Genomic DNA, 24723 nt, shown 5'->3' with positions numbered 1-24723 from the left:
ACGGAATGACCCACTTGATATGACAGCGTCCTTCGAGATCAAGAGACTCAACTACCACGCATTTGCAAGTTCGTCGGCCTTCCCGATTGAAGTCGTATTCTGTAAGTTGTGTTATCATAGAATTTATGACGACTTCCAGCCAGTTCATCCGACCATTTTTTAGCTGCAGAGCATACAGTTGAGTTTCCTGCTCTGAAAAAAGATCGAAGCTCAATAATCAGATGGCCTGCAGCGGTCTTGTTCGAAGCAACGGACAATCTAATGTAAGGAACTGAATCACACTGGTTGGTCTGGAAACCTTGTATCTCTCACTTTCGAGCCTGAAAGAGTGTTCCTTATTGTGGTGAGTCGGAGCATACACATTTCAATTTTTCTGAAGTTGGTCGACACTCAAAGTACACACATTCCACAAGCATGTAAAAAATGCTGACAAACTGGCTATCAGTACGATGTAGATGAAGTAGATGCCTTAAAAATGTTACTGACAAGAGGTCATTATGTCTAGAGTTCTGGGAATACAGCCAACGCTTTGGAGTTAGAAGTGTACCTAGCTTGCTTGCAGCCATTTCTGTGTTCCTCTTGTTCTTCAGCTGTTTCCTTTTATAAAACTAAGTCGTAATCAAAGCCGAGTTTCAATGTCCTAAACGCGTATGCCCAGATTCACTCAAACGCTTCAACGTATTCACTCCTTCTCCAAATAACTCGCTTTCCTATCTCGTGTTGGACAAGCCCATAAGGTTTGGTTCAATAGCATTGCTCCGATCACACTCTAAACTTGAGCCATGGAGTCTTAATTATTTCCTCAAGTGCCCGCGCTAACAACCTCCGAAGCTTAGCAACACTCTAGAACGCCCATGTTCAATAACCGCCTTTTTTTCCCTCAGAGCCCTCCTCTTTGTATGTTAACCTGTGCACCACAAAGCATGCAAGATGCATTCCCCAAACTGATGAGCCTTCCTCTCGGGTATCTGCAGACAAGCTGTCACATAATACTGGCACATGTGGATGGTAGCAGAGGGCTCAGATGCTAAGTCTTCCTCGTCTATTTGCCAAGTTCACAACAAGCCTCACAACTATTATTATATGAGAATGATCACATATCATATGCCGGTGATGTTGGACCCAGCTCCATCTTTTTTCCAAGAAGATGTCGATACCAAAGCATCATGTCAAATGCAAGCCCTCAAGTTCGGGAATCCAACTCTTGACATCAAATACTATCCCCATGTCGTGCCATAATGTTGTGCTGTACAGCTGACGGATTTCCCCCCTGTTTGCATGTATCCTCCCGAACCATTACCACACTACTCCAGGGAAATGGCATATCCAGAGCTTCGTGGATGATCCATGTCCAGCAGTGTGAGTTTCGGCAAAAGCAAACTGATTTCTCAACGCTAATACAATGACAGATGGGTCTATGGTCCCTGTACGAACAAACGGCGATGCTTGTCTTAGCAAGTGTGGAGAGGATGTAATGGCTGCCTGCCGTTGCCGCTGACGTTAGTGCAGGCAACTGCCGTATGATTCTTCGTAAGTGTCCAACAGATACGCCACAGATATCGATCCGAGTGGGCCGAAGAGGTGATCAGCAAACGGAATGAACCATTGCCTTGGGCACTATTTTTGGAGAGATGACGGCAGGTGACTGACGGCAGTCGACATAATTTGTTTGGCTGCAGTTGAGTCCCCTCCCTTTCTTCATCCCCAGACCTTAGGAGTCCTCTCTGACTTGACCGGATGACACCCTTACCCATACAAGCACATGCAAAACTGAACTCACCAACATTGTCACAAAACCCTAATTATCTAAACCTAACAATACCTAGCTTCTTCGCTTGCTTGCTTGCTTGCTACAAGTAAGTTATCATATCTGTTCCCAGAAAGCAACAACCCCAACAACAGCATGTTGAACGCGATGATGGCAGTTCACCGAAAAAACCAACCACCCATCCAATCCGCCCACCCACCCCACCCAGGACCCAGGTCCAAGAGAAAACGAACGACCGAGACGACATCCATCCAAGTCATTCATCAAATCAACCAACCATCCATATCCATGGATCCAATCCATCCACCAGGCCAGCCCCAGCCCCAGCCCTGTTCGTTAAACAGTCTAAATGAGTGTGAGAATGAAGACATTATCAAAAGCATATCATACAATTTGTGCCCCTCAGCTAGAGAGTCACGGCCCCCTCATGAGACCGAAAAGAAAAAAAAAGCCAAGCAAGGGAAAGAAAGCAAACAACAACCGCCAAAAAAGCCACACCCGAGAAAATCAAGCGGGAAACATAAAGTTCTTGTAACGAAAAAAAAAAAACATTCGGGGTATATATAAAAGCACAAAACGGGAAGAAGGTGTTTGACAGAGGTAAGCAGGTAAGAATACTCGTGTGTCGAACCAAGTCCGCACCACAACTCACACACAGACACACATAAACATACACGCAAACCATCCAGCCATCCATTCTTCCCCATCCGTCCCTCATCATGATCAATACCCACTAAAAACTCCACCCGATAATGACGTTGTTGAACCCATCATCCATCCAAGTCCTGACGCAAATACGCAGAATGAACTAATGAATGAATGCAGAAAAAGGCAACCGCTCCTGACCGAACTTTTCTTCTTCCCTCTCCTCGCTTGTCATTTTACCCCTCACTCTCTCACGCCTCCAAAGCAACAGCATTCTGCTGCTGTTCCTGCGGCGGCGTCGCCGATTCCGTCACCACACTCCGACTTCCACTCCCATTCACTCCTGACTCACCACTCATATTAAAACTCGTGCTCAGCAGCGATGCAGCAGAAGCCCTCTGCCTTTGCCTCGCCAACAACTGCAATTGAATAGGCGGCTGCGGCGGAGCCACGGAAGGCGGGGGCGACGCAGGCGGGGCAAACGGGCTAGCCAACGGCACAACAGGTGGATCGCCACTATCACCATTTTCCTTTTCCCCTTCTTTTTGTTCCAGAGTCGGCGCAATCCTGACACTCCCCCTAGCCCCCCGAACAAGCAACCCGCTCTCAACCCGATCCTGAATCATCTCATCGAGCATGCGGCTCATCTCATCCACACTCTTAGTCCGCTTGCGGAGCTGCGAGACCTGCCGAAGCAGCGACTGCGACGACTGGGATGATGAGCGCGGCGGCGCAGCCGGCGGGCTGGCTTGTGGTGCGGGACCGGGGTTGCTGTCTAGGATCAGAGAGTTGCGGACCTCGGAGCGCGATTCGATACGGGACTCGACGGCGGCACGAGACTCGATGCGGGAATCGATCCGTTCGGCGTTATCACGACAGCGGGCGGCGCTGCGCAGGGCGGCAAGCATGCGGTCCTTGTCGTCAAGTCGGGCGCGGAGCTCGGCGATTTCGGCATCCTTCTCCTTGAGCAGTTGTGAGACGGCGTGATCTTCTCCCACCATGATGCCCTTCGAAAGACCGACTGAGGTTCGTGATGAGCTGGCGCGCCGGGCTTGGAGGAGACGCTTTTCGAGGGTTGCGATGTACCGGTTCTTGTCCTCGAGATCGGCCTGCAGTGCGCGGTTGTGTGCCTTGAGCGACTCGATTTCGTTTGCGTATTCGCCCAAACTGTCCTCATCTGACGGCGAGACGGGCGTACCATCGCCGGATGAACGGTTGGCCGACTTGCGCCCGATCGTGGATAAGCTCGAGGTCAGGGACGCTGACCTCTCCAGACCCAGTTTTGGTCCCGTCATGCCCGTCATGTTGGACATGATGGAGCCTTGAGAGAACCTGAAGGACCCGTTGACGCCGATGGACTTGGAGCTCAGGATCAACCGATTAAGATGATCTATCCTCTCTTTCAGGGCCGTCCGAGCCAGCTGCATTTCCAACATCTGCTCCTCATGGCGCATCTCAGCCTCCCGAAGCCGAGCCCGCTCTTCTTCCGCATCGCGCGCTTTCACCTCCTCGATCTCCTTCTTGTCGTTTTGCTTCGTCACAGCCTCCAATTGCTTCTTGAGGTCCTCGATCTCCCTGCGGTACCGTTCCAGCAGAGCCCGGGTGGCCCCGTCTGCACCGGGACCAATCGTTTCTTCGGCTCGTCGAGCATGGCTGACAATGTTGTTCTTTGCGCGCGACGCGAACTTTAGCGTGTTGAGAGTCTCGTTCGTATGCGTTTTCTCTGACGCGACGCTGCCGGTTGCCCCGATCGAGATAGTGCACAGGATGCTGACGAGGGAGTTACCCGACAGTGCTCCCTGCAACAATCTGGTGAGTTTGCTATCTCTGTATGGCAAATGCTTGTCGCCGCTCTTGCCGCCGTCCTTGTTGTACTCGGAGAGCTTGGCAATGACCGTGCCAAGTGTGAGCAAGCTCTTGTTGATGTGGCCGCCCTCCTGACGCCGCTCCTTCGAATCAGCTGCCCTTTCTGAACCAGCCAGGTCGATCAAGCTCAGGGTAGAGACTCGGACACCGCCCGGCAACATACCCGCCCGCTTGTTCTCGGACCCAGTCACGCGCTCTCGGCTTTCGACGACGATCTGAACGACAGCGTGACTGCGCGAACTCCTGGCGTTGAACTGGGTACTGGCAACTCGGCGGGCCTGGTCGCCACGAGCAATGACGCGCAATAGTTGAGTCGGGCTCTGAACGATCTCTTCCTTCAGAGGAGTGGCATATACTCCCCTCTTGCTGTCCTCCCGGAGCTTGATTTCCTCCTGCGGCTGGTTTCCCCCAGATTCCTTGTTCGCGGCCATGCTCAACAGGTCGTGGATCTTTTCGTTGTAGATCTCGAGATAGCTAACGCGAAGCAAAAACTCGCGGGAAGGGGTCTCGCGGATGTATGAGAAGATGTCGGTGATGGCCAATGGGATTACACCGGGTGACGAAGCCGTGCCTTGCATCGAGAACGTCTTTCCGGTGCCGGTCATGCCGTAGGCGAAGACGGTCCCATGATAACCCTCCATTACTCGCCGTACTAGGCGCTTCGCGATATGGTCATAGACTTTAGCGTTGTCATCGTGTGTCGTGAATACGTTATCTGGGAGCGGGTGGTCAGCAATGCGCTTGCAAACGAGTCAGAAGAACCCCAATTTCTTTCCCTACCGTAATAATAGTCTCCTGCCTGCTCCTTTCCCCTGTACGCAATCAGATTTCTCTTCCCATCGATGATCCATTCGTCGTTTTTGGGGTCAAGGCCATTGGCGTCGGGGCGGACCCTGACGCTAACAATGACATTGCCCTTGCAGTCCGACTTGGAGGACCGCTTTTCGCTTATTGACATGCTTAGTTTCGAGGGAGACGGCTCGTTGATGTCTTCGTACTGAGTCGCTGAAGTCGAGTATGAGTCCTGGGCTGACGAACTGCGGCTTTGCGGCGGCGATGGCACGCTAATCAGGCCGTCAGAGTCTCTCGTGGCTGGTGCTCGCGGTATTGAATGATGGTCGCTGGTGCCGTTCACAAGGCTCGAAGTGCTACCGCGCGACTGGAAGGATGGTGTGGTCGGCGTCCTCATTTTCCGGGGAGACGAGCCTGGAGGTAGCGGGCTAGGGGGCATGCTCGCTATCCTGCCATCATTTCGGGGCGGCTGCGGGAACGAGCTGATGCTGACGGTTTTCCGTAACCTGCTTTGTGCTGAAGAGTTTTTTTCGGAGACTGATCTCGGCTGAGGAAGAGGCCCCGTCGGGGCAGGCGTCGACGGAGTTAGCAAAGCTGTTGATGGTACGCGAAGCCCGGATTTGGGGGTTGTTGGTGTGGGCTTGAGGCCGGGCGATGGTAGCCCACTGGTGCTCTTACGCGTCTTGGGAACGGGAAGCGCAGGGAGAGATATTGTAGGTGGTGCGTTAGAAGAGGGCCGCGAAGGCCTCGGAAGAGCTGTCGACATAGTGGCGGTGGGTAAGATGGATCGCCAGGCGGCTGGCTGGCCTTGCAGATAAACAATCGATCGAATCAGCGAGGGTTTCAGGGTCTGCTGTGCTTCTGTGCAGCTTGCTTCTGTGCTGTGGGCTTGTCACTGCGCTACCGCCGATTCACCAGAGCTGTGGCTCAGCACAAATCACCAAACATCGCTAACGCGGCAGCCAAAGTGTATGTGTGTCCGTAATTCGAATATCGTGCAAAGCTCAAAGATCGCCCTCGAATGCGTCAAGAGGCCTCAATCCAGTAATCTGGGAGGAAAAACGAGCAGCAAGCGGGAAAAAAAAATAAAAAAAATCGGCGGGCGGGAGAGACTTGATCGACGCACAGCTTAATTGGCGAAAACCGGGGCTCGAGTTGCGGTACAACAAGCAAGGACTGCAAGCAAGGACTGCAAGGTGCAGCTCACTGCTTGGTGGACTGCCCTTGGATCGCGGGCCAGTAGCAGCAGAGGCCGCTGGTTGGACTCAGCACCTACTTTGGTGGAGACAAAACCCGGCGGGCGCTCGTCGGCGGGGCGACCAGAACCACAGCAACTGGGGACAGTCGAGTACTCGTCGAAAACAAAAACGGCAGTACAATTTCGACCAAGATGGTGCAAAAACAATCCTGGCTGAGGCCCATACAGCGAGGTCCTCGAGGTCTCGGCTGCTGGGTCGTGCAAGCTGTGTTGAAGATCGAGTAACTCGGACACGGCGTAGGAGTGGGCCAGCCGTAGTACAAGCGGACGTTGGAGAGGCTGTACTTCAGTGGCACGCCAGGCGGGGGTTCCAGCACTTGTAATCCGCGGCGCGAGCAAGGGAGGCTCCGTATTTTATTTTAGTTTTTTTTTTTTTTCTCAATTAGGACTGAATTTGCGCAAACCGTTCCTGTCGCGCCCGTTCGCGCCGTGTCGTTGTCGCCGTGGACCTGGGACGAACACACTAGGGCGAATCTAGGGCCACGAGTTCAACAGAGTGGAATGCCAATGGTCCAGAATAGGAGAGATGGAGAAAGGGACCCTGATGGGACGATCCGGAGCGGCGGCGGCCCTCGTTGGAGTCAGGCTTAGGGTCTTGGGAAGATGGCGTGCAAGCCAAGCAACGTGCAGAACGCAGAATGCAGGACGCAAAGATGCAGGACGCAGGACGCGAGTGGGCGCTGCAGCAGTGGGTTCAGGGTTGCTTGAGTGGACTGGCGGACTGTGAAGGCCAACCCTGGCGTCGAGATCTTAAACAAGCGGAATCAAATGGCGACTTCAGTAAGACTCAGGTCCGCCCAAGCCTCCATTAAGTAATCTGTCAGTAAAATCGCAGATTGTATCGCAGAGCGTCGCAGAGGCTGCTGTCTGGTGTAACGAGTGGCCGATCGAGGGCTGCTGCTGTGCTGATGTTTTCCTTCTGCCGGTGAAAGTTTGGAATGAGTGACGCTGTGTCGGACGAGACAAAAGAAAGCCAAGCAGAAAGAATGTGGTCGAGCCGCCGGCCGGGCCTCCGAGTCGAAAGATAAGTGGATGCAGCAAAAGCGAGCCTGAGAAAGAAAAAAAAATTGCTAGTGTCGATGCAGGTTTAGCGAGGGGTCCAGTATAGTGTGCTGGTTAGTAGTGTAAGTGGTAGTCCAGCGATTGGGTCGGCGTCGCGGTTCTCGATTCGATTGTCATGTAAGTGGACAGCGCCCTCGATCTTTGTGGGCAACGGCGACAGACAGACCCGGTCGGGACAGAAAGATGGAATGTGGGAAAATTCCAGAGCACCGCGAGCTAGGGATGGCAAGAGTAAAAGGGAGAATGGGGAATTTCGATGGCCGATGCCAGATGGTAGATGCTACCCAGCCGGGCCACCTGCTCAATTGCTCAGATGGATGGATCGATTGGATGGCACCTCGCAGTTCCCGCGTCTGCAGCTCTCTCGTGGGCCGGATGATGGATGAGATGATGGGGATGGGCTGCAGGACATTAGTGTAAGGTAAAAAAGGGCCTGGATCACAGATCGACACAACTCTCCCTACCACACAACCACACACGTTCTCTCCATGCTCTCTGCATCATGGATGATGGAAGTTATCTACAGGCTGCTACCTGCAGAGTGCGGCAGCGCCAATTCAATGGTACAGCCCGTCTACTAAAGCCATCCAATGCCATTGTCAGTTTCCCGTCGGCTGCTCACGCCAATGGCTAGCAGCGTGCTGGTTATCGGGAAATCGTCCCAGACGGACGTTGTGGGACACAGTGGGACGCAGATGGACGAACCCCAGGCCACAACCCTGGATGTGTATCCCTGTTACCCTCGTTTCCTCGACCCTTTCTTTGGCTCGTGGACCCTGTCCTGGCACGCCCACATTTCCGTCCCCCAGCCAATCAGCGGCAGATTTCCGCTGGAAGAATCAAGTCGAGTGGGCCATCTTGTATCCAGCCCTTCCAGGTTGCTGAGCATCCTTGCGAGCCCGTCCATGTTTTGGCGGCAGCGAGCATCGGCACTCATTCCCTTTTCCTCTTTCATCGCTGCCCTGGTTTTTTGAAGAAAGGGAGGATCTCTCTCTCTCTCTCTCTCTCTCTCTCTGTGTGTGTGTGTGTGTGTGTGTGGTGGTGTGTGTGTGTGTTGATGATATCGGCAACAGGTCTGCAACACCCTAGCTCGCTTGCGTAGACGGAGACGGCTATGATGGAGAGATCAGCCGTTGTCCAGGTTCCAGGCGCTAAACATACATGGCGATAGATACAATACAGCAGCGATGTACTTGTAGGGCAGGCCGGAAAAGTACCGTTGGAAACATCGTCATTTCAATCCGCCGGTAACAGTAACATTGAAGATTTCAACGTCGTCTTTAAAAATAAAATGAAAAAAAAATTTCCATCTTATGCTATATGCGGAGGTTCCCAAAAGCTGCACGGTTCCCCGTCTGCGACTGCGACGCTGCCAGACCATATGCACACGCATCTTGCGCTGTCCCCTCTTACCCTCTTAAGCAGGAGCGTCAAGGACACACAATGACAGGAAGTCAGGAACAGTCAGGAACATAGCCAGCCCTGCTGCGAACATTTCAACGCCAACCATTGCTGGCAAGGTGAAAGCACGGGGGCGGCGCGCAGGCTTCCCTCGTGGGCGCCCATCAACTCCCGTCACACCACATCGCCCATCCCGCGCGTCGCATTGGCTGCATTGGTCGCGATGCCAGGGGTGCAATTTTAGCTTTTTGGCCCTTGATCTGCAGGGTTCTCTTTTGGCGTTGCTTGGCTCTTCGGGGCTCTGGGTCTCTCGCATCCCGTGGAGAGTTCTCCGGTGCTGTCGGTCAGTTTACACTGCCTGCCTACACAGGTCAGCTCTTGGCTTTTCTTTCATGCTTTCATCTTATCGGGATTCGGCACCGTCAGTCTGTCGCGCTGGCCTGGATCGATCGCATCGCGCTTTGCTGAAAACAAATCCGGATCGACATCAGCTCCCTCCCCCTTTTTCCCCTTCATATCTCTCTTCACCTCGGTGTCATTTTTGCTCTCAATCAACTGCCCAGCTGGCAACCAACGTGGTGGAGAGAGCGTCCCCTCCTCCACGTTCGGTACCGAGCCTTCGCAACCTCTCATCCGGAAGGAACATGGAAAAGATGGAAACGTGACCCGAGGAAAAACGCGGGTGTCATTTCTTCTTGTGTGTGTGTGTTCGTTTCTTCGCTACCCCAGGACCCCGGAGCCGGGGGCTTGTCTCCGTTGCTGTGGCATGCAGCCACACTTCCCTAAGGCTATTGTTGAATGGTGGGAACCACAAGAGAACACCAGCCAAGCAGCCTGTGTGAGTGCATGCTAGCAGAGCCATGAACCGTACGGCTATCAAACTGGCACACAGGCATACACAAGCGCACGGTCGTCAGCTCTCAACGTTAATCCTGGGGCTGCAGAATCTCTTCATGTGATGGCTTGTTGATGGGCTTACTGCAGAGCAACCTTGGTATTTACTGTGCATACGTCCGGGATGACATACATACAGCTTGCCGGCGTCCACCTCAATGCAACCCAAGAACGCCTGGAAAATGAGCTTCCATGTTGTGGTGGATCGATCCATCAAAACCTCATTTTCAATAACCGGGCAACGGTCGAGGGAAATCACTGTGATTTTACTTATGTTGTTGTTGTTCGACACAAACTAAGTACAATCAGCTTCCGCGAAATAGGTAACTCTCCAGCTCCGAGTCCCCAACATCATGCAGGCCCAAAGCCGGAACCGGCTCTCAAAATCGCCCTTTATTAAAACGCTCGTCCCCTGCGGCATGAGGGAAGGAAACTTTTGTAACCGGGCGAACCGCAAGCCGATCTCTCACGGCTGGCCATACACATCGCAATAAAGCCGCGGATCTCGTGAAACGATTCCTGGGGGGCCGGCTCAATCGTAAGCCCCGGGGTGTGTGTCATTGTAATTCTGTAAATACACGTCGAAATCTCCTGCCTGGGGTTGACGTTGCCGGGTACGAGCTGCGTAGAGGAGGGCGGGAAGTAATGTCTCGGGACTAAACGAGGTTTTATAGTCTTGACGGGTTAGAAGAGGGTCTTAAACAAGCTTTCTCGCGAGAGTTCGATATGTCAATTTGTCAGGTACAACTCCCGTCAAGACGCGGGATTGAGAAACCGAACTTCATACCCAACCTCGCGGTTTGTCCCTGTACTACCCAACAAGACACACCAGCCCCTGAACCGATCAAGCATCTGCCAGCTGCACGCACGTATGAATGAGTCTGCCTGCTAAAAACAAGTGTCTTGAACTGATTCTGAATTGTTATCCAGCCAAATCCAAAAGATCTGTGCGGTTACATAGCCCAAGACACTGCTTTACACTCCCCTGATAACCCCTCTGACATCATTCAGTCTGTTCCATCATTTTACCATCAAGAAAAAAAAAAGTTGGCATGCCTTGCTCAACACCGTGATCTACCAAGCTATCAGCATAAACCCTGGGAACTCCCAACATCTTTGGATCGTGATCCCCGGATCCTCTCTCTACTCACATCTAGACGATTTTTGTTCCAAACATGTTCCACAAACCTTGACTGTCCTCAAACCCTGGTTCCCAATAGCCCGAGAAATATTGCTTAAGCAAAGTATCCTCGGTATAGGATAGAAAAATATCTTGCTGCGATACTGGACACAGTAGCTCCATGTAGGCTTGCACGTCATTTACCGAAGGCATCTTGAACCTCAAAAGGCAAAACCGGCATAGAAAGCCATTGAGTCTCGTACATGCTGATAACATCAATTTCCATATTTTGAGTCCTGAGTATTTTCAACTTCGCTGTCATTTTGTTCTTGGCACGTAGTACCCAACACTTAAACATGCCCATCTATCCTGTGTTTCAAGCCTATATATACCAAGTAAAACATGTGAATGCCCACACCAATATTTTTTCCCCCATACCAAACGCCAAAGTCATACATAAACTTCCCCAAAAATTGTCCTGTAGGGGGGTCCGTGAAACCAAAAAAAAAACAATTTCCTTTAACTCTTATCCATCCCCCATACACAAACTAGCCAATCTTCCCATCTCGTTTCACCCAGCCATAGTCAACGTATACGACGTAATAACACTCATCCTTTCACTCGTCAGTTTCAACCCAATCCTCAACAACTCCTGCGCCACATCCGGCTCTTCTCTCTGCATACGTTCCCACGCTTCCCGATCCATCTTCCACACCACACATCCCCCATCCCCAACAACCCCCCCAGCAGTCCTATGATGATGCCTTCTACTTGCGCCACTACAGTCCTCGACCACACACGTCGCGGTTCTCTCAGTCTCCGAGAAAAAAGGCAGTTCTCCGCACGTGGTTCCTGCCACAATACTCTCAAACAACATCCCCTGCGGCAGATCATACTCTGCCCTGAGAATCCCGGCTTCAACGAGATAAAACCCGTCTGCGGGCTCCCCCCGACGGAAGAGCACCGTTCCCGGGCTGTGCTCGTACCGCTTGAAGTAAGGAACGGCGCGGAACCAGAAGTCCTCGTTCTTGTCGCTCACGTCGCGGAAGATCTGGAGCATGAGGCGGAGGGGCTCGGAGAAGGACTGCCACTTAGACAGGGAGGAGCGGGAGTATTGGTGTTGGATAGCTTCGAGGCTGTGGTGAAGGGATGCGCGCGCTGCTTCGCGGAGGAGGACGCGGCGGGGGGAAGTGCCAAGCATGGTGTTATTATTGTTGGTGTCGGAGGAGTGTTGTGTGTCGGGGACGTCGAGATGGTTGGCGCCACTTATGACGGTTGAAGTGGAGCGGGTGCTAGCCGTGTCGTCGTCAAGATTGGCGTAGAGGGTCTTGAGGAGTTCGTTCTCGCAGTATTCTAGGGCTGAGTTGAGGTCGGGAAGCAGTTTGACTTCAATGCCATCTTCGCCGAGCCCGACAGCGCGTAGGTTGCGCCCCAAGCCACGCTCTGCATCCACGCCGCTGATGACTAGCTCGATATCTTTGCTATTGCACAAGCGACTGATGGTATTGAATACTTCGGCGGCGGAGTAGTCCAGGCCAGTAACCAGCCAGAGGTCGAGAATGAGGAACTTGATGGGATGTCTATTGAATGCTTCCTCGGTGATGAGGGCCCTGATCTTATCCTCGACACCAACAATGGTACCGAAGAACAAGTAACCGGATAGCTTGAGGATATTGATCTGTCGGCCGACCTGCCGGAGGTAATGCTGCTGGGTTGGGTTCCTTCTCACCGTCGAACCCACCACGTCACCAGAGTAGCTGGCCCGGACGGCAGAGATCCTCGAGGTCTGGAAGATCAGCGACACAAAAGCGAGCAGAATGCCCACACCGATGCCGACGACGAAGTCGTATGTCCCCATGACAAGGACGATGACAATCACCGTCAAGTACTCAGCCGTCTTCAGCTTCTTCCTCGGCTGCCAAACGGCCTCGAGCAGCAATTCGAATCCCAGGTCGAATATCAAGACGCCGACCATCATTACCGGAATGTACCCTATCATGCCGGGCCCCATGATCATGACCAGGAAGGTGAACAGCGCCAGCTCGAACCCAGCAAGACGGGTGTCTCCGCCGGAGCGCATGAAGAACAAGCTGTTTGAGTAAACCAGATAGTTCTGGATGCTACCGGCCATGCCAGAGAATAAGTTGGAGTAGCCGTGCAGCTTGAGCTCATGGTTGAGATCGGCGTGGTCCTCTCCCGTGTTGAGAGCCAGGGCAGGAACGTTGATGGGAACGTGCAAGATGCCGAAGAAGGTCAGTGCGAACATGGCCGGGATGCAATGGACGATGGCGCCCCAATGGATCTTGTGGAACTCTGTAGCACAGTCAGTCGCCTGTAAGTCCTCGTCCAGATGAGAAGAAACCTACTGTAAAGAGTGTAGAAATGCCACCATGGCTCTCCCGCCGGTGGCCCCTGAAACACCCAACCACCGTCGCGCAGCGTTTCCGGATCCAGCACATCCATCGCAGCAGCAACTGCATAGAATGCTGCCGGGATGGCAAGAATATACAACGGCAGGAAATACTTGGATGTGATCTTGGACTGGCCATAAAACAATATCACGGCCAGAACAAGAGGGATAATCCAGAGCGGTACCGTGTTGGCTTGCAGCAGCCGCTTGAGCGTCTCCAGATTGTACTCGAGATTTCCATCAAGTCGGGCAGTCACCTCAAAGCCCGTGGCGATCAGGAAGTAGCCAACGCCACCGATGCAGCCGATCAGGATGTGCCGGGGGATGAAGCCGACGAGGTAGCCGACCTTGAACTTGCCCATGAGAAAGAAAACAGCGCCGGTGAGCATGCAACTCAGAGCGTAGGACGATATGGTGGTTGCGATGACTGCTTCAGGATCGTCTTCCCCGACGATGTCGGTAATTGTTGCAGCCATGTTGTGGAAGAAAGGAACGACTTCGATCTGTCTGGGGTTAGCCACATTGTCTGATGAAAACAGTCTGCTGATTCCTAGGCTTACCAGCTCAGAGCCGACGCCGCCCTTGAATATGCTTCCAAACGAGAAGGTTAACTGAGAGATGATACAGCTGACGTAGAACATAGAGATGCCGACAGAACCCAAGTTCGCAAAAATCGGCCTGCCCAAGGGAAACAAGATCATACCTAACCACACACGTTAGCCCAGCTCACATCAACAAACCAGGAAAAGTAGGTATTTACCATATGACAATGCATCCAAAATATTAAGCAGCAGCCCGACGACAACCGCAGGTAAACACGCCATCGGCGCAACCACAATGCTCTCCCACATCGCATACCGGTTCCAACGCTTCGGATTAACAACAACCGGCACAACCTCCTTGACCCGATCTTTGGTCTCTACAAGCGAGTCCCAAGTCCTCCCAAACCAGCCCCTCCGCCTGGCATGCTTCTGGCCCTCCAGATCGATGAGACCAGCCCCATTATGTCCATTCGCCAAACCATTACCACTTCCGTAGCTGCTGCTCCCTCTACTCTCTCTCGACCGGAACGCCAGCAGTGGGGACGTCTCGCCCGCGGCCTCTTCCTCTGCTTCCCTAGCGTCACGGTCGCCGAAAAGCGGACGATGCTCGACGGTAGAGACACGAGTCAATGTCTCCTGGCTGCCCGTCTCGCTGGGTACATCGTCGTCATCTGTTGGTGGTAAATTCTCCTCAAACACCTGATCGTCTCTAGGAGGAGGTGCCGGGAAGTAGCTCCTGACATCTGGACGTGGCGGAGGCGACTTTTTGAACATGGTGGTGAGCATGGAGGGGTTGGAGGAAGTTGCTGCACCGGCAGTAGAAGCACGACGCCCTTCTGCCACGAAGCTGCCCCAAGGAGACGGCGGCTCTGAAGACTCAGCGATGGGGGATGACGCGCCTGCTGCGACAGGTCCATGCATATCACCCAGGTTAGGCGTGGAAGATATCGTCCTTTGACGAGTAGGCTGTGACGAGACAGACCGTTGACGCCGGAGGAATGGGGATCCTCTGCTGTCCTTGTCAGAGAGGATGTAATGGGCAAGTTCAGCGGTGTCCTCGCGGACACAGCGCGCCGATTCTGCGCTGTCAATTGGGGCTAATAAACGAGTTAGAGACAAATGAAGCTTTCATTGGGGAAGGGATGACACTCACGAAGGTTACCCCTGATGGAACCGTGGATAAAAGACCTAATGGGTTCGCGATGGCTCACAGAACCGACAGATGAGGAGAGGATCCTCCCATCATTACTGAGATGTTGTGAGGGGCTCGGGGCTGTAACAAATGTGTCCCTTCCTTCGTGAGAGCCATGGGAGGAAGCGGATGAGCGCCGCCTCCTCGACCAGGCCGAGTAGGCATGTGCGGGTGAAGACATACGTGAAACGGGGTCGTAGATGGCGCAAGGAGGTTACGGCACACGGTACAAAGATACTTTCAGATATGAGCCCACTGCAGGTGAGGATATAACGGGCTAAGAAGTCGAGGGTGAATCCGAGCGGGCCAGCTCAGTCGAACTGCATTGTCCTGTCAATTTGGAATCACAAGCTGATAGCACCAGATGACGGGGATGATGACGAGGGGAAGAGCGGGATGTCGATATGCGTCTGCGACCTGCCGTGTAAGGTACACAACAGACACTTGTAGATGGAGAAGATAATAGCTTGGATGGAGATGTCGTCCCGAATAATCCGTAAGCTTATAGACGCTGATGGTACAGATGAATAGAAGTTCTGATCGGCAGCTAGCCAAAGAAACGAGATGGATGATGATGATGGGATGGAATAAGAATGGACCTGATAAATTTGATATCCAAATAAGCAATCAATTGGAGTTCCTCAAGCACAGACTCGCTGAATGCAATGAGATGAACAACAGGCAACGTTTTCTAGAAGCTCAGAGAGCCCGAAACGTGTGTAAAAGACCTTGGAAGTCGCAGGCAAGGCGGGACGACTTGTGGAAACAAAGTGTGAAAGCCTGAAAGCTTAATTTTTTTTTCTTTTTTTTTTTGCGATAGATCGTGGTAAGTGGACCCGCCCAGCTTTAACTAGGCCTGCGTCCGAGTCCAGGCACAATTAATCGATCCAAGGCTAGATTCTCCAAACGGCACTGTTCTTCAGTGTCGTCTCATCACCTCAGTTCAAAAGAATTTAGTGGTGTTGCCTGCCTGGACTCATTCATCATCGCCCCGACACCGGAAACAGTCGACCGACTTACAGGAGACGAGATGCAGCTGGGGCGTTGCGTGGGATGCGGCACGCAGCAATCCATTTAATGGTGGGGCCAAGGTTACTTGCTCGGCCATGATGCAACCCACAGTGTGAATTGAGTTTGATAGGCGCAATTGATTCACGCTGATTGGAATACTGCCCCTCTATCGGAGTCCATTCCTCATACTGTCAGCCTCAGCCCAGTCATCGTCCCAGTGAACTGCCAGTGCGGTTGTCCTGCCACGTGCACAGTGCTGTGTCACTGTCGGAGATCGCCTCTGCTGCTTGACAGTAAAATTTACTGGCCATGTGAGCTGTGTCTTGTCGAAGCTCATCGAAGTCAGCATGCCTGCCAGCTCTCGCTTGTAGCTGTGAGTTTCTGTTCCTGAAGTATTGCAACCCTCTTCTCGGGCCGGTTTTCATTGTTCACCCCCGCCCCCCCCAGGTCCGTTTTGAGCCCTGGCCAAAGAGGAATGGTGATGCACATTGGCCTTGTTCTGTAGTACCAACGGCAGTGCATCTTTTGCCGTCATAGTGGCGCGAGCTTCCATCAGAGCTGTTGGCTCTTCATGGCCCGGATTGCACCACCCGGCAGCCCAGGATTCAGTCTAGATGGTGTCACCGAAGTCCCCAGTTTTTCTACACGGAGCTCATGCCGGATTGTAAGCCACATCCCCGCACCTCGACCCCAAGGGATTGCATCTCTCCAACCGCCGTCCATCAGTTTAGCATATCGATCACATTACATTGAGCGGCTTAAACAGGGCGGAGGTGGCAAATTGTCAAGCAGTCCTGCACCACACAGTGCTTCATCCAAGCTTCTGAAGGTAGCCTTGCTGGATCAGTCGCTCAACATCTCCCTGTCGGACGTAGAATTGGCTGTTCTTGGTCAGGTTGATCGCCCTGTAGACAAATTCAAATTAATGTTTGCACTCGTGCAAACAGGAGCTGCCCTCCCGCCTCAGAAGCTTAGCATGGCAGTTCGCGGGGGTCCCAACTTACCCATACTCGGTTTGGATCTCACCGGCATCCTTGAGCACCCGCACGTCAATGAACAAGTCCCTCGGCGGCTCAAGGCTCCCGGTCAGGTCAATGTCCGTCCACTGGCCCTTGTATGCAGCCAGCAAGTCACTATACTGCCGAACATAATCCTCCTCCTGCGGACTGAGGTTGCTGCCGCTGCTAGACCCTCCATCGGCAGCTCCTCCCGGTCCGTTTCCCCGTCCTCCTCCCGCCTGCGGGCCGGCGAGGTCCGCCACATCTACCCCATTCCAGACCATCTCCTCCAACTTGTCGGTCCGCGTGCGGTGATAGGCAAGCAGACAGCGCTTGTTCCTCCGCATCGACAGGTGGTTGACCAGCAGCGTGCAGGCTGTTGCATGGTCCTGGGTTGGATCAAAGGATCCTTGGAAGGGCTCGAGAAGGCTCTCCACGTCCCGGTTAAGATCCCGTACCTCTCGCGTCACGGCACGAACAAGCTCAGTCTGATAGGGTGGCAGATGTGCCAGACCCTGTGTCCGTTTCGCATGAATGACCTGCACGTAGCGTGTGAGTGAACGTAATCCGACCAAAACTCATGAGGAGGGGCAGCTACAGACCAGCTTATTACCAAGATCTCCGTACATCGGCATTTTAGATTTTTATGTCGTGATTTGTTTTCGTAAGGTTTGAAGGTCAGGAATAACTTTGATGCAGATTCAAGTTCACACAAGACACAGATTTCAGGTTACAAGGTGAGCTGCAGCGCGTCGAGACGTGCCCGGGCTCAGTGTTGGATGGAGGGGAGAGGGCTGCGGAGAAGCCGATTGGTCTGTTGGGCAACACAATGCCCCACCACCGCCGAAGGGCATCTGGAAACACCCTTGCAATCGCGAAAATCACCATGTTAATAGTAAAGTTGGATTTGACGTGCCATTCTATGGATGAACCGGCATAAGGATGAAATGTCCTCAAATATGGATGTCAAATATCCACCGAGTACTTGCTTCCGTTTCCACAAACAGGTAATTGAGAGTCTTTCCAGATGTTCACCCAAGAGGAACATCAAGACTATCATAGAACGTACGAAATTGACTTCACTTCTGACGTCTTCTAAGTACATAGGTAGGAACCCGACAAATATCTACTTATCACCATCGACATGTCTAAAGGCTCGAGACCCCGTAGGCTAGTTTCACCTACCTTGAAGGTGGAAGGATGTCTCGCTTTCTCGATTCAGATCACCTGCTCCCAGCTATTATAAGCTATACTGGACGACACATTAAAGCTCGATGCTGCTTCAGAGCTTCATGATAGAATCACAAGAAATCGACGTTCTCTCTAGGCGATGCTCTTCACCTCATGATTGCAACCGTTACCTGGAGCACTGGAAGCAGTCAGCAAAAAGCCCTGCCAGCTATTCCTAAAACACTCTAGACAACTCAAGTGCAATCAGAGATGCGTTGAACGCTGGTTCGTCGTCATTTGCAGGTCTTGAGGCTGCTCGGAAACACGGACCATTGGGAATCATCAGGAAGGGAATAAGAGGGATAGCATGCGAGATGCTAACATACCTGATAAAAGCAATTTAAAAAACTAAGAGACCAACCAGTCTTTCTGTTCCCCCAGTACTCAAGGGAGTGTGCTGTGGCCACCAACTGCAGCACAGTGAAGCTGCAGACCAGCTGAGAAAGAGACAGGAGAAAACAAAAACTTTTTCAGGGAATGAGCTTAAAAGTTAATAAATCGTGCACGGACCAGAAAAGATCAGAGTGGGTACCAAATCCGATAAGATAAGAACCCTCAAGAGTTGCCAGGTCTGGAATCTGCGAGAGCTTTCGTCACATCCGGACCCTGCGATCTCAAGATGGGTAAGATCAAGATTGCCACAATTTAAAGATAACATAACGCAACATCTGAACTTCCTATCACAGCAAACAAGTGTCGTATTTTTCTATACATAAACAAACAAACCTCAAAAAAATACCCCAGGATGCAGGCAAGAGTACGCCTTGCATCAGCTACATCGCGGCGGGTGGCCGCAGCTTCGAGAGGCGCTCTGCGACAGCGCAGCCAGTTCTCCCAGACCCTCGGCGCAACAACACAGTTAACGACGGCCTTTGGCAATTCGTTACATGTTCTTCCCACCGCTGCATTTCGTGCATATTCAAATGGCCGACCACAACCCCCTGGCGGCACGTATCGGATGAATCTCGGCGGCGAGCCCGAGAAGCCGGCGCTGGAGCAGTTCGGCATCGACTTGACTGCGAAGGCGAGGGCAGGCAAGCTGGATCCCGTCATCGGCCGGTCTGCCGAGATCCAGCGCACCATTCAGATTTTATCGCGGAGGACGAAGAATAATCCGGTGCTCATCGGAAGCGCCGGTGTCGGCAAGACAGCTGTGATCGAAGGTCTAGCCTTGGAGATTGTGCGCGGGGCTGTCCCCGAGAGTATCAAGAACAAGAGGGTGATCAGCCTGGATCTTGGGTCGCTAATCGCTGGCGCAAAGTTCCGCGGTGACTTTGAGGAGCGTCTGAAGAAAGTGTTGAGCGAGGTCCAGGCCGCCAATGGCGAGGTCATCCTCTTCATCGACGAGTTGCACACCCTTCTTGGCCTGGGCAAGGCCGAGGGATCTATCGATGCTTCCAACCTCCTGAAACCTGCGTTGGCGCGAGGCGAGCTGCAATGCTGTGGTGCCACTACGCTCGCCGAGTACCGCCAGATCGAAAAGGACGTCGCCCTTGCTCGGAGGTTCCAGCCCATCATTGTCAGTGAGCCGTCGGTGCAGGACACGATCAGCATTCTTCGTGGCATCAAGGACAAGTACGAAGTTCATCATGGTGTGCGCATCACCGACGGAGCTCTGGTTGCCGCTGCAACATTGTCGAACCGCTACATTACCGACCGTTTCCTCCCCGACAAGGCTATCGACCTGATGGATGAGGCCGCTAGCTCTCTCCGGTTGCAGCAGGAGAGCAAGCCCGAAGAGATCCTTCGTCTCGACCAGAAGATCATGACCATCCAGATCGAGCTGGAAAGCTTGCGCAAGGAGAAGGATATTGCGAGCAGGGAGAGGCGGGAGAAGCTCGAGAAAGATCTGAAGCAATACCAGGACGAGGTTAAGGTGCTGATGGAGAAGTGGGAGAAGGAGAAGGCTGAGATCGACGCGATCAAGCAGACGCAAGCCGAGCTTGACAAGGCGCGCATAGAGCTGGAGAAGGCTCAGAGAGAAGGCAACTTCGCTCGGGCTTCTGAGCTGCGCTTCGGCGTCATTCCCAGCCTAGAGAAGAAGCTCCCCAAGGATGATGTGGTCGAGAAAGAGGACAGTCTCATTCACGACGCCGTGACTGCCGACGACATCGCTAACGTCGTCTCCCGGACCACCGGCATCCCTGTCAACAAGCTTACCAGCGGCCACACCGAGCGGCTCATCCATATGGAGGACATCCTGCGCGAATCGATCCGCGGCCAGGACGAAGCCCTCAAGGCAGTCGCCGATGCAGTGCGCATGCAGCGCGCCGGTCTCAGCGGTGACAACCGTCCGACCGCCTCCTTCTTTTTCCTGGGACCCACCGGCGTCGGCAAGACCGAGCTCTGCAAAAAGCTCGCCGGCTTCCTCTTCTCAACCGAATCTGCCGTCGTACGCTTCGATATGAGCGAGTTCCAAGAGAAGCACACCATCTCTCGTCTTATCGGCGCACCCTCCGGCTACGTAGGCTATGAAGATGCCGGTCAGCTCACCGAAGCCGTGCGCCGCAAGCCCTACGCGGTCCTGCTCTTCGACGAGTTCGAGAAAGCCCACCGCGACATTTCCGCCCTCCTCCTGCAGGTCCTTGATGAAGGCTACCTCACCGACGCCCAAGGCCACAAGGTCGACTTCAAGAACACCATTATTGTTTTAACCTCCAACCTCGGCGCCGATATCCTCGTCGGCGCGGACCCCCTGCACCCCTATAAGGAAACCCCCGACGGCGACATCCACCCAGATGTGAAGAAGGCCGTCATGGACGTCGTGGCCGCTCAATACCCTCCCGAATTCCTCAACCGCATCGACTCCTTCATCGTCTTCAAACGACTATCTCTGCAAGCGCTACGCGACATCGTCGACATCCGCCTGCGCGAACTCCAAGCCCGCTTAGACGACCGGCGCATCACGCTGGTGGCTTCCGACGAGGTGAGGCAGTGGCTCGCGGAGAGGGGGTATGATCCCAAGTTTGGTGCACGGCCGCTGAATCGGCTGATCACGACGGAGATTGGGAATCGGCTCGCGGATAAGATTATTCGCGGGGAGATTCGCACGGGGCATACGGCGGTGGTGGAGATTGCGGAGGATGGGGATGGGTTGACGGTCAGGGCTGAGGAAAAAGCTGAGAGTCGGCCGGCGGAGGCGGCTGCGGAGTGAAGGGGATGTGATGATGACTGAGTGTCAGGACTGACTGGGCTGTATTATGACATGTATATGGCATGTGCTTGTATTCTATCTCTCTACCCATCGTGGCATTTTCTTTTCTTATGTATAAGATGAGCACTTAGGATAAGGACTGGCGTTAGGGCCTGGTAGTTGATTGGTAGAAAGGGGGGTCTGGCATGGAAGATGGTATACCGGGCGAGATAAAACTCAACTCATAGATGACACCATCCCATGTATTATAATAAGCAATGAAATTAGTGATAACCTAGAGACGCGTGTTATTATCCGCGAAACAATTGTTTGTTTTTTTTTGTCTAAATATTGCTCCGTATCCCTGGGTCATCGTATAATGACCCCCAGGAAAGTCTGCTGCCTACACGGGAGCTCCGTCTTATATCCGTAATAAGCATCCATTGCGCAACCAGCAGCATTACCGGTAATGGCCCCTTTTGAGCAACAACGACGGCCTGATTGAGTTGACTCTTTCATAAGGACAGGCTGTCTTCTCCTTGTTTGCTGTTTCTTCCAGAAGTTGATGTGAATAGTACGGCGTCCAACACAGCCGCGTTACCTTGACTCAAGCGGATAGCAAGGGCTAAAGTGTCTTTAATTGGTCATGGATGTGCGATGGTATTGGATAAGAATTGAAGCCTGTGTTTTCAAGGACAGGAATGTTCATACTTAGAGACATTACTGTTTTCAATAGACTCAATAGCAGCCTAACACCGGTATGCAATCTGATGACAGACATAAGCCATACCTTCCTCCAGCACTCACCCAGAATACTCAGCAGTCCTAATGCCTTAAGTCCCATCCCTCTGTATTAACCAATTACCTCATACACTTTTACACAATCGTAGACATCAACACAAACACACGCATCCAACAAAAGGAGTATCTCCCTGGGGACGAGGAAAGCAGTAAATGGACTGATCTCTCTCTCCTGGCGAGTGTGCATCAAATTGTACAAGAGAACCCCTAACCAGCCTTTCCTGCCTCTTCCATCCCCCCCAAAAGCCTCCAAAAGAAGAAACCCAGTCAGTCATTGCGCCTCCGTATCTCTCTCTCTCTCTCCCCCCCCTCTTCTCTTAAAATCCACCAAAACAAACCTTCTCCCCCACTGCGTATCTCCTCTGTTTCCCCCTCTTTCCACAAGAGAAGAAGAGCAACTTTCCAGAATGAGCGTTGTTGCGTGCGTTGCTATTCCCACTCTTTCTGCTCGCTTCCCTTCGGCCTCCTTCCTCCCCCTCCCGTTAATTTCTTCGTTGCATTGAGGTTATCCCGGAATCATGAGGCGGTCGTGTCCACAGAACATTTGCAGGCAATTAAACCGCAAAAACGGGCAGGATTAAGATGGGAAAAAAAGCGTGTTTCTCATGGGCTAGTCGACTGGTATTCTGGCAGGATTTTATCTGATAGAGAACAGTCGAGCCACATGGCTTGGCCAAGGTGGAGGAAGGATGGGACCGATCCCGCCTCTGAGTGGTACAATGCTCGCTGCTTTAGTTGCTGCTCTTCTTAATTTCCTGGGCGAGCCAGTCAAGACCCTCGAACAAACCGTCACCCGTGGTGGCGCAAGTGGATTGGATGTACTGCAGAGAGTTAGGCATGTCTCTAGCGCAATTATTTTGGGGAAGGAAAGCAAACATACCCACTTGCGTTGCCGCAGGCTGTGCAGACCCAGCTTGTCTGTAATCTCAGCGACGGTCATGGCATTCTACCAGCTGTCAGTACCTAGCATAATCCTACTACTTCAACTAAGAGCACTCACAGGAAGATCCTGCTTGTTGGCAAAGACGAGCAGCAGGGCGTCCCTGAGTTCATCCTCATTGAGCATGCGCTGGAGCTCCTCGCGGGCCTCGGGCACACGGTCGCGATCGTTGCTGTCAACGACGAAGATAATACCCTGGGTGTTCTGGAAGTAGTGCCTCCAAAGGGGGCGGATCTTGTCCTGACCACCGACATCCCAGACGGTGAACTGGATGTTGCGGTACTCGACAGTCTCGACGTTAAAGCCTTGGTGGGGTCAGCACGAGGGCATAATTCTGGTTGTTGTTGAATGGCCGGCCGGAGGAGGGGGGGGGGAGGAAGAGGGGGGGGGGCGGTACCGATGGTCGGGATAGTGGTGACAACTTCGCCGAGCTTGAGCTTGTAGAGGATGGTGGTCTTGCCAGCAGCGTCAAGACCGACCATCAAAATGCGCATCTCCTTCTGCTTCATGAGCAGGGAGAGGAAGCTAAAAAGCTTCGATCCGGCGAGACCCATTTTGGCAGTGTTGCGAGCGACACTTCGTGACTAGAAAACGGTGTATTAAAAGGGGGGGACTAGATCTGGGAGAACAACCGTGTAAGCAGACGAATGCCAATCAGACGGACACAGTGACAGCGGGCGGCGAGGTGCCAAGCAATGGCGGCAGGGAAGATGGTTATGAGGATGATGATGATAGCAGTGGTGTTGTTGTTATTGTGGTGGTGTTGGTGTGGAAGGAAGTGGAGGTTTAAATGGTGCTGCTGGCTTGTGACTCGCGCGTGGTCTGAGGACAGATATGCGCCAGAGCCCAGACCCTGATTATTGGAATGATAAGACGGGCCCGACAGCGACCTCTAGCAGCAAAGCTCAAGGCAACCCAGTAACCCGGCAACCCAGGCAGCCGTTAAAAGGGCATCAACTAACGGCCAGTCCCGACGCCGAGTTGGGCAGCAGCACGATCTGACGGGAAGTGAAGGGCCGCGTAAGACGTGCACGGGAATGATGGACGTGGGAATGTGGTGTGGGCTGGGAGTGTTTTGCTTTAGGGGGAGCGCGAGATCAGGAGTTGGGTGATGGAGGCGAGAGCAAACGGGAGACCTGAGCGAGAAGCATACGTAGCAGACGCAGACAGGCGCTCGCTCCCAAGGCCGAGGCAGCAAAGAAAGCCGATGCCGCACCACTCGTCCTCGAACAAATGATTAAAAAAAAGCCGCCCAGGCACGCTTCGTTCGATGGGAAAATGCGACTTACTCTTCGCAAACGATGTCGAAGACGGCGAGATGGATGGGCGACGCGGGTATTAGCGTGCGTACAGAGTGGTGGTTATGATGCTACGATGGCGGTGTGGAAGGAAATGGAGCCTTTTGGGGGATGGATTGGATTTTGAAAGTTGTTCTTGGGCCGGGCTCAGCCAAGGGAGCCAAGGAGCCAAGAAAGCCAAGGGGGGGTCAAGGGGCCAAGCACCCACTGGGCACTGGGGTCTCTTCGCAGCAGTGGCAGCAGACTGGAGAGCTGGTCGACTGCTTGCTGCTCCCGGAATCCGGCGTCCGGGGGCGAGGAGGCGTTTCCCTTTCCCTTTTCCCACTTCCTTTTTCTTTCCTCCATCTCTCCCGTCTCCCAGG

At 53.1% G+C, this 24723-nt stretch overlaps 5 protein-coding genes across 5 annotated transcripts; 1 reads left to right on the top strand and 4 right to left on the bottom strand.

Annotated features, from left to right (window-relative positions):
* Positions 1 to 2664: 2664 nt before the first annotated feature.
* On the bottom strand, positions 2665 to 5837 carry CTHT_0058100 (kinesin-like protein; the record flags this gene model as incomplete). The annotated part of the gene is made up of 2 exons (XM_006696067.1): positions 2665 to 4994; positions 5060 to 5837. The coding sequence occupies 2 exons, from the start codon at positions 5835 to 5837 to the stop codon at positions 2665 to 2667; spliced, it is 3108 nt and encodes a 1035-aa protein (XP_006696130.1).
* Positions 5838 to 11002: 5165 nt separating this feature from the next.
* CTHT_0058090 (uncharacterized protein) lies at positions 11003 to 15004 on the bottom strand (the record flags this gene model as incomplete). Its single annotated transcript, XM_006696066.1, has 7 exons — positions 11003 to 11102; positions 11652 to 13119; positions 13173 to 13719; positions 13777 to 13919; positions 13977 to 14855; positions 14912 to 14922; positions 14970 to 15004. 7 exons carry the CDS (start codon positions 15002 to 15004, stop codon positions 11003 to 11005), a joined length of 3183 nt encoding a protein of 1060 aa, XP_006696129.1.
* A 1768-nt stretch (positions 15005 to 16772) lies between these two features.
* Positions 16773 to 17594, bottom strand: CTHT_0058080 (DNA replication complex GINS protein psf1-like protein; the record flags this gene model as incomplete). Its single annotated transcript, XM_006696065.1, has 3 exons — positions 16773 to 16866; positions 16966 to 17498; positions 17562 to 17594. 3 exons carry the CDS (start codon positions 17592 to 17594, stop codon positions 16773 to 16775), a joined length of 660 nt encoding a protein of 219 aa, XP_006696128.1.
* A 1340-nt stretch (positions 17595 to 18934) lies between these two features.
* Positions 18935 to 21343, top strand: CTHT_0058070 (putative heat shock protein; the record flags this gene model as incomplete). The annotated part of the gene is made up of 1 exon (XM_006696064.1): positions 18935 to 21343. One exon carries the CDS (start codon positions 18935 to 18937, stop codon positions 21341 to 21343), a length of 2409 nt encoding a protein of 802 aa, XP_006696127.1.
* A 1511-nt stretch (positions 21344 to 22854) lies between these two features.
* CTHT_0058060 (uncharacterized protein) lies at positions 22855 to 23617 on the bottom strand (the record flags this gene model as incomplete). The annotated part of the gene is made up of 4 exons (XM_006696063.1): positions 22855 to 22944; positions 23004 to 23069; positions 23124 to 23368; positions 23461 to 23617. The coding sequence occupies 4 exons, from the start codon at positions 23615 to 23617 to the stop codon at positions 22855 to 22857; spliced, it is 558 nt and encodes a 185-aa protein (XP_006696126.1).
* Between the last annotated feature and the right edge of the window lie 1106 nt (positions 23618 to 24723).

The sequence above is a fragment of the Thermochaetoides thermophila genome (assembly GCF_000221225.1).
Source record: "Thermochaetoides thermophila DSM 1495 unplaced genomic scaffold scf7180000011820, whole genome shotgun sequence".
Lineage (NCBI taxonomy): Eukaryota > Fungi > Ascomycota > Sordariomycetes > Sordariales > Chaetomiaceae > Thermochaetoides > Thermochaetoides thermophila.
Note: the sequence above shows the minus strand (reverse complement) of the source record. Positions and strands in the feature narration are given on the sequence as shown.